Raw genomic sequence first — 10000 nt, 5'->3', positions numbered from 1 at the left:
TGGCTCCGTTTGGGCACAATTGAAAGTCCGTTAATCCCTTTGGGGTGAATAACCAAGACACCCCTTCTGATGTCTCAGCCGAGCACCCTGGAAATCCAGAGAAGAAAATAAATTAACCAAAGAGTTTTAATCTTATACGTAGAGGACGTGGCAAAACAAAACCTTTGGAACCCACGTAACTACGGTTGATTCCCAATGACTTATCCTCCAACATAACTTAAGGAGGCTCGAAAGGGTTTCAAAAAGTTTAGATCGAATAACGCTACAACACTGTATCACGTAACAGCAATGTAATGGTATCATATGAAACACCGATTATTTCCAAAAAAGATGTGATCATTATTGTGACGTAATTAGTTACCTTGGCAACGAGAAAGCCCAGCAAAAACACCCAATATTTTGGATTTAGTTGCTCATATCTCAAAAACGAACTAGGTGACCCCCTTTTTTATTGCTGAAAAGTGATTAGAAGGCCACGATGAAACTTTCGGCAAAGTTAAAAAAAATTCTGTCTGGAGGATTCAGAAAAAATCACAAAATTAAGGTGGCTTTGAATCTACTGGACAGAGTTTTTTAAAACTTTGCAGAAAGTTTTATCATGCCCTTCTGATTACTTTTCAGAAATAAAAAAGGGGGATCACTCGGTTCGTTTTTGAGATATAAGCAACTAAAGACAAAATAAAGGGTGTTTTTACAGGGCTTGCCTGTTGCCACGGTGACATATTACGTCACAAGAATGACTGTATCTTGTTCAGCAATAGTTCATGTTTCGTTTAGTACCACAATATTGCCAATAAATGATACAACGTTGTGGTGCCGATCCTTCCAATAAGAGCGTCACTTGGAAGCGTTGAAACTGGTTTATTCTTCAATATGGCACTGCTAATCCTGTACTGCGTGTATGGTGTGTATATACATTATACATTGGTCAAATTTGCAACATTGTCAATATGGCGAAAGTCGATCATATACGATGAAACAGTAATCAAAACACACGAGAGAAGTTGTGAATGACCCATAATTTATCTCTTTGCGAATAAACACGCCCATTCCGAGAACATGGCAAATTTTGTTGTTTCGATCTACGAGAATCGATGTACGATGGTGTTTTACTCTTAAACGAGCACGGTGACCTATATTATTTTGTAAATGGTTTGAACCCAGGAGTCATATCATAAAGTAAAGTACGATCGTGCGGGTGGGTGTAGTCCTGAGAAGGACTGTTTGAGATGTCATCTCAAACAGTCCTTCTCAGGACTACACTCACCCGGACGATCGTACTTTACTTTATGCTATATTATTTTATTGCATCATTTTGGTGTACAAATTATCCACTGTAAATTTTAAAAAAAAATTGAGCCAAAAATGTACACAAAGCCCCTTACACTGGGGTGTAATAGTCCTGTTCCGGGACTCCCTCTTACCCCGCCCTAAAAATGGGCCTGGAACCCAGGCGGGAAAAGAGAGAGTCCTGAATCACTTGCGGGCGCATGCTCGGAATGACGCCATTTCCCCCCCCAAAACTGAGGGAAAAAACCATATTTGGAAAAACATTCCTTATTTGGGCATATTGTATTCCGAGTGCTTTTACACTGGATAATGTGTAAGGAAATTATAACGCCAAGTTTCTGGAGGCAACTCATCTCGCATTTAAGAAATGCCACTTTACCTTTGTGCCTAAGGCGGAACAACTGCAAGCTATTCATGCAGTCGTTACCGGTAATGATGGTTTTGTTAAACCTGCAACAGGATTTGGGAATTCTGTTTGCTACATGGTTGTTCCTTTAGTATGTTTGCGATTTTCTTCGATCCGAGTCCGATGTTAATTGTAAATCAGTCCTTCTTATCGTGAGTCCCAATCGTGGAAGATCAGATGGATGACATACGAAAGTATGGAATTTCGTGCCTGAAACCCAACTGAACAGCAACATGATGTTGGCGCAGAAAAATATCAAAGTTTGATTTAATTGCTCTCCCGAGACTCCTTGACAAATATACTGTATGTAAGTCGTGAATGTGAATCGCTCAGCGAAGACTAATAAATCTCTTGCTGGAACTCTCGTTTATTGTTCATTATTTATTGTTCATTACTTCTGTCGATCTAGTTACGTGATAATTGCACTGATCCAGTTAACATATGTTTGAGTTGCACAGTAATTATTGAAACTGTGATTGTTTCAGGAGTTTAGGCCTTTTTTTCAAAATCGGGTACAAATTGTTTGGATACCCAATATAAAACAATCAGGTAAAAAATGTCGTAAATACTCTCAGTTTTATCAGGAATAATACACAAAAACCGGTGACAAACAGAGATTGTTTTTTGAGTAATTAGAGTAGAGTAATTTACTCAGACTATTAATTTTTCCTTAGAATAATTTATCAAAGCACTTGTCGCATTAAATCTTTCTTTCCTTACAAGGACAGACTTAGGGCCGTGGCCAAATGGCTAAGGTTTTATGTAGAGCTGCCTGTTGAGCTGCAATGATTTTTATATCGGAAAAACTAAAAGACGATTGCATGACAGAAAAACTGAGCATTATTCCTGATAAAGTTAGATAAAAAGTTAAACGAAATTGAATCACAACCTGGACTATTTGTTTCATTACATACCAGTTTGTGCTGATAACGCAACGATGAAGCAACAATGTTCCTATTAAATTTATACATGTTTTTGTGCAGTCAAACATCGATTATTCGGACGTTAATTGTCACGATTTTTTTTTTGGTCAAAATGCAGATATTTTCTCCTAAAGCTGATGTTAAAGGTATATTTACAGAGAGAGAAGAGAGAAAGAAGGCACCTGACCCAAGTTGTTGAAAAGGTGGATAACGCTATCCACCAGATAAATCACTATCCAGCGGATAAACATTAGCAAAACTAATTGGGTTATCCTCTGGATAGTGATTTATCCAGTGCATAACGCTATCCACCCTTCGAACAACTGGGGCCTGAAATTTTCAGGTGTATATATGAGACAATTGCTTAAATTGCATTATGTTAAAGATGACTTCTTCCCTGTTCATCTCTAACCCACACTTCAAATATATATACATTGACTTTTATCGAGTCCTTTCACGGGAACACATAAGCCCAATAAATTAAATTGATGTTCTCCCGTTCTGGCTTCATAGCTTAGTTTGCGTAGCCTTCCACCGGCTTCGCAGCGGTCATGGGTTCGAATCCTGTTGCAACTCCCTGAATTTTTCAGGTGTCTAGAAGAGACAATTGCTATCATCGCTGCTGAAACCTCGCAGGTTTCCATTGCTGTGATCTACATCTACACGTAATTCCAGCACTCGGCAAAGTCCCTTTTTGCCTTATGGCTGTTTCTGCTTTGGTGACCTCCTACACCACAAGCCTTTTTAGAGACATCACTGCCAAGCCGGCAACTACTACAGGAGAGAACAGAAGAGCCACAAAAGAAGAACTCATCCCCTACTCTTCTCGAATAGTGTGTGGGTTCTTTAACGTCCCACACGGAACATTTGAAGATAGACGACATTTGTGAGAAGGGGCCTATGGTTTATAGTCATTATCCGAGAAGAGTTGGAAGTCTAACCATTTGCAGATGAAATTAAAAAAGCCGCACTTTCTCCTCAGTTATTTTAAGATCCAGAGTGTTGACCCGGCAGCACTTCGAACCCGCGACCTCCGGTATGACTGCTGGATGCACAACTAATTGAGCACCAGTGCGTGGTGATAACCGGCGCCCAGTAAACTTTGGAGAATGCATCGATCTCTTTTTTTTTTGCAGAATGACATAAATGCTGCGTCTGCACTTGTTAGGAAAAGAAGTGGGCAATTATATTTGCCATGAGCTGTTTACAGCTTTTAAGACATTTCATGTTTACCGATGAATATTTTGTGAAAAAAAGGAAAATAAAATAAACGTTCACACACCTTTCGTGCTTGATAATCCGTTGCCACAGTAGAGAACGTCCTGATTTAGATAATAAACATAGAACCCACTGCAGTTAAGAACAGTTATATTAATATCGAATGCGCAACAGTCCTTGCCTTCAGGAAAACACACTTTGCGTTGAACAGGACCATCAGCTACTAAAGGATGCGATCCATTAAGCCATCCTGCTAAGAAAGTGTTGCAATTACTTGCAGGTCTGCATACCTGGGAAATTTGATTTCCAGCAAACCCACCAAAGTTGTACCATCCATTTGCAAGAGTGCCATCATAACTTCCATAAATGTCATAAATTTCATAACTTGTGTCGTAGTAAAAATCTGGATCGTCAAACTTGTCGAGTAATGTATAGCCAGAGCACCCTAGAAGAGGTCAAAGAAAAATGGTGTTGGCAAACCTTCCCTGTCAGACCGAGGACTAGAAAAATTTAAATTCTTCTGACTGTTTTGATGCCCTTTACCTTAATTGGTTGCGTGAGTCCACAACACCTAATGTCTACAATTGCAAGGAATTGCCTTCTCTAAGAACAAATAGATCACATCCTCGAATTTCAACTACTGGACTAGCGCCTTGGTTGACTTTGCGGAACAGACCGCAAAGTCAACGCCGCTCTACTATTTCAACAACTGGACTGGCGCCTTGGTTGACCTTGCGGAACAGACCCTTAAAATGGTCTAATGCAAGGTGTGATTTTATTAAGGAAGTCTCATGATTTTATAGGTGTAAGACACCAGTTCTTGACCATGCCCAACCAATATAATTGTGTACGTGAGGCTGTGGTAAAAAATGGCATAATCTGTTGACTTTATGTTTATTCGCTTTGCTAATGCCTGCCACTACATGTATAATTCACGACATGTGCCCTCATTGGCATAATATGGTAATTTGGGCTAAAAGACCTCACTGGCTCCCTCGTGAGTATACTTCCTGAATAAAAAAAAATTAAAATAAAATAAATAATAATAATAATAATCTAAAACTTTATTGAAAATTAGTCAATTAATACAGAAATTATTAAAAACAAAAATATTCTGTTCCAGTTATAAAGACAGTTCAACTTCATTGTTCATTTACTTTAGAAACAATGTTTGCATAAATAATAATCATGAATAATAATAATAATATTAATAATTATAATAATAACAATAATAATTTAAAACAATTTTTTAAAACATTTTTGTTGATGTTATTTTTAATAATTTTACAAAATTAAATAAGTAAATAAGAAAGGTAATAAGGTGTGAAGGAATTGAACTGCCTGACCGGGAAGTATTGAATGAGGTGGAAGAAGATGGTTATACATGACAAAATCAGGGATGATGAAATGAAAGAGAAACTAACCAGTGAGTATAAGGGAAGACTTCGCTTGATTCTTAAATCCCAATTGAATGGTCGAAACAAGACCACTGCAATAAATACCTGGGCCCGGTTGTTCAAAAGCCGATTAACGCTAACCCCAGATAAAAAATTAACCAAGGAGTTTATCTCTCTACTCCCAAATGCTAGGTTCAACGCTGATATTCGGCAAAACTTTACATAAGAAGAAGTCAATCTTGAAAAACATAAATAAGCAAAATTAACTTTCACCAAAAAGTTGAAAAAATGAAAAGAAAGTTTACGTTATCCCTGGATTAAGTCAATCGGCTTTCGAACAACCGGGCCCAGGGTTGTTGAAATCTTGAGGTATGGAGCAAGTATAATAGAGGGGCGTGAATCTGAACTGAAGGCCCTAGGCCAGAAAACTTGGAAAATAATGAACCTTGTATGCAGCGCTTTATATAAAGAGCGATGTAGACAGACTACGTTTTGCGAAAAGAAGGAGGGAGAGGTCAAATTGAAATGTTCCATGGGAAACCAAATGGAAGGTGTGATGATGGCTGGAACACTGGAAGCTGAAAATGCTGTTGAACAAAGGGCCTTTAAGAGCGCTAGAAAAGAACGAACTCACAATTGGCATATTCATTGATCTGAAGAAGGCATTTGATACCTTTAATCACTCCATCCTCTTAGATAAATTAAACTTCTAAGGTATTCGACGCACACCTTTTCACTGGATTAGTAGCTATCTCCTCTCTCGTTGTCAATATGTTCAAATTGATTCCTGGAAATCTCCACTGCTTCCAATTAAATGTGGTGTTCCTCAGGGTTCTGTGTTAGGGCCACTATTATTTCTTATATACATTAATGACATTTTTTCATGCTCTAATTATCTCTCATTTATCCTTTTTGCACACGACACTAATACTTTCTTTCAACACAAAAATATCTCTGAACTAACTAAAATTGTGAACCATGAACTTTCTTTTGTGGCTACCTAGTTCAAAGCTAACAAGCTAACTTTGCATCCCGACAAGACTAAATTTATTTTATTTCACCCTGCAAGAAAGAATATAAATCTTGATGGTCTTTCTATTAGCATCGATAAGTATTAATAGTATTAATAGAGTAGAACACACAAAATTCTTAGGTGTTATCATCCATCAAAACCTCTCATGGCAGGCTCTTATAAAAGCGATTTCTCCCAAAATTGCCAAATCCACTAGGATTATTATCAAATCACGACAGTATTTCTTTTCTAATACTCTTTGCACATTATACAACTCTTTAATTCTCCCATATCTTCAATACTGTAATTATTTGGGCATCCACTTACTCATCTCATTTACAACCTTTTTTCCGTCTCAAGAAGAAAGCTTTAAGAATCATTACTCACTCTCCACCACGTGCACATACTTACCCACTCTTCAACAAATTCAAAATACTCAACATATTTAATATTTATAAGTACCAAGTTTCTTTCTTTGTTTTCCTTCACATGTAGCAGCTCTCGCTCTCTCCTCTTTCATCTCTTTTCGTTCTTAACTCTGATTGTCATCAATATCTTACCAGGCAAAACGACAACTTACATCTTCATACTCACAAATATTCTTTTTCTCTTCGGGTACATGTCACGTTGGTCATTTGCTATGAATTTTTTTCCACTTACTCTAAAAATTGATGTCTGAGGCCATAAAAAGAAAAAGAATCCATAGAATTTCACCAAATTTGGCAGGTACAAAGTTTGATGAGTTACCTTGCAATTGCCATCTTTTCGTGTGATCTGTCTGTTATTGTGACGTCACAAATGATGTCTAAATTTGGTATGGATTTTGCATTTTAGAAAAGAAATGATAAAAAGTGCATATTAATGTTTCGCATGAGATTTTATGATTACCGGTGAAAACCCCATTTCAATCGGATAAAACGGCTTTAATTTATAAGCAATCAAAGAATTCAAATTTCCCGCCTTAATGCCCATATATGGTCAAAATTAGGCTATTTACACGCCAAGAACATTTAACATATTGGTACAGGAGTTAAGCCTAAAATATATAAAATCAAGTATGTAGTTTTTGTGACTTTATATTTGTGGTGCTATGACGCGTTTTTCGTCACGAAAAACGTCATTGTGACGTCATAATGACGTTTTAATGAGAAAAACGCGTCATAGCACCAAAAATATTAAATCAAAAAAACTACAAATTTGATTTTATATATTTTAGGCATAACTCCTGTACCAATATGTTAAATGTTCTTTGCGTGTAAACAGCCCAATTTTGACTATATATGGGCATTAAGGCGGGAAATTTGAATTCTCTGATTTTCCGTAACTTTGCGCCGTTTTATCCGATTCAGATGGAGTTTTCTTTAAAAACATTCTTTCAGTATAGCAAAAAACGTCAAAAATTACCTTACAGTGGCTCAAACCTAACGAATTTTTTTTCTAATTAACATGTTGTAATATCTTCCTTCAATTTAAATATAAACTTTTTATCTGTGGGCCAAAACTTGAATTTTCGAACGAGTAAAAGAAAAGTCCTCTAGAATGACCAACGTGCAAGGTCCTCAAATTTGGAATGACATTCCTCTCTCACTTCGTAATTCACTTACTCTTTCTAGTTACAAACATAAACTGAGAGATTATTTTCAATCATTATAAGTTTAAACTAAGTTGAACGCAAATTCTTTTTTCTCCCTTCAAACTCTTTTCTCATCACTTTTTGCACACTATCATTATTGTTATGTTTATTTTGCTTTATGTGTAGTAATAATTCTTTTTATGTTGTAATAGTTTGCCTGTTCTCTGTAAATTTTGTACTTATTAATTTTTATTCTCATTGTAACTTAGCAGCAAATTGTAACTCTCTGACCTACGCCGTATAAGCCTCTGGCTTTGGCATCTTATTATCGTTAACTTGTGCTTTGTGTACTTATCAATAAACTATCAATGCAGAGTTATCAATGCAAAGAGAAAGTGGCATGAAAAGAAAATGCATGGTCAATTTGTTGAAAAATGCCTGAAACTGTTTACAAGGAGAAATCCTGGGGATATCGATGGGTCTAAGGTCAAGGAGATTTGAAGGTCAGTACAGAAGCATTGTCCACTGGAAGCTATGTGAAAAGTTTCATCTTGATAGCGGTGACAAATGGTATGAACACTCCCCGAAGAATCAGTTGAGAATGAGAATGTGAAATTGCTTTGGGACATGAACATTCAACGTGACAACATTATTGAAGCAAGAAGACCTGACATTGTACTTGTTGAGAAAAAGGAGAAAAAGTGTTCGATTATTGATATTGCAGTACCGGCAGATGTTAGATGTAGCGAAAAGAAAATTGAAAAAGTAGAGAAATATCAGGACCTGAAAAGAGAAATTGCCATATATATCTGGAAGATGAGATCGGTAAATGTGGTTCCCGTTGTGATTGGTGTGATTGGCTCTGTGACAAAAAAAAATTGAAAAATGGTTGAAAAAGTTACAAGTTGATGTAAATATCGGTGTAGTGCAAAAGACTACCTTGATTGGAACAGCACGTATCCTAAGGACAGTTTTAGAACAATAAGAGAAAAATGTAACCTACTGGCTCTTGGCCATTTGTTGTGGCCCGCTCACTAGGGTTGATTTTATTCGGCAATGACAGCCTGAGCAATATGCTTTCTCTTCAGATAATAATAATAATAATAATAATAATAATAATAATAATAATAATAATAATAATAATAATAATAATAATCTCCCCGGGCTAATACCTTGGCGTGGTGGGGGGCTTGTGTGCCTCGATGATCCGGAGAGCTAAGCTGGCAGGAGCTAAAGCTCCTGTTAGGGCCACCCAAGCCAGACAGGTCAATGGTTAGAGGCCAGACTAAAAGTAGCCCGGTGGTTGTCACCTTAAAGTCACTATCTTCAAATGATGAATGCAAATTAAAGTTTACAAGATAACGGCGTGAATGAGGCTGGAGTTCTTGATGACGAAAGTCCCTCGCCCGGCAGGTGCTCCACGGCAATGCAGCGTGGGCCCGGTAGTCATTATGCTACTGCAGTAAGATCAATGAGAAGAAAGTGGTCTCAGGAAGAGACACTGGACGAAAAAATGGATTTACACCAAATTTGCACAGTGAAATTATGGTGCAAAGATATACCTACTCAAGTGCAAACCATAAGCAAAGCTGGTAAAGTCCACATTTGCTACAATATTTGCACACCAATGTAAACGGGGTTGTAAACATGGACTTTACCGGTTTTGCTTAAGATTTGCACCTAAGTTGGTATATCATTGCTTATAATATGCACTGTGCAAATTGGTGTAAATCCGTTTTTTCGTCCAGTGAGAACAGACTGGTGATGGAATGTTACTATAGGAGCGAACCAGGTGTTAGGGGATATAGAAAGAGAATGCATGATTTGTGGATTGCTAGGGACCTGTTCGTAGTTACCGAGCAAAGGATTGTTGACCAGGCAAATCAAATACGGAAAAAGAAGTGGTTAAGTGATCTGGAACTAGAAGAGATACAGAGAAATGTCGATGATGTGCAACACGGCGAAGTTGGACCAGAGACAGAAAATGAGGAGATGTCTGTTACTGAAAATGTGGGAGAACAAGTAGAAAATGAACGACCTAACCAAGGTCGGGACGGTGTGCCTTATGAGAAACTGCAGGCTCATCCTGATTACAAGCTCTCAGAAGAAGAACAAGAATGGTTAGTATGGATGGATGAAATACTGAAACTTGAAAGGACTAGGTTGCCATGTTTACGGGGC

The 10000-nt window shown here is 37.4% G+C and overlaps 1 protein-coding gene across 1 annotated transcript in view; it reads right to left on the bottom strand.

The window, feature by feature from the left end:
• Positions 1–10000, bottom strand: part of LOC138017192 (adhesion G protein-coupled receptor B3-like) — a 29799-nt gene that overhangs the window by 10700 nt on the left and 9099 nt on the right. The window contains exons 2-3 of the mRNA XM_068864363.1: positions 3902–4282; positions 1–87 (exon numbers count right to left, since the gene is read on the bottom strand). The exon at positions 1–87 is cut by the window's left edge and continues 3 nt beyond it. Of these exons, the coding sequence (XP_068720464.1) occupies positions 1–87; positions 3902–4282 (468 nt within the window). The remainder of the gene's footprint in view (positions 88–3901; positions 4283–10000) is intronic.

This window comes from Montipora capricornis, chromosome 9 (genome assembly GCF_036669925.1).
Source record: "Montipora capricornis isolate CH-2021 chromosome 9, ASM3666992v2, whole genome shotgun sequence".
NCBI classification, from domain to species: domain Eukaryota; kingdom Metazoa; phylum Cnidaria; class Anthozoa; order Scleractinia; family Acroporidae; genus Montipora; species Montipora capricornis.
The sequence above is the reverse complement of the archived record's forward strand: the minus strand, read 5'-3'. Positions and strand labels throughout refer to the sequence as shown.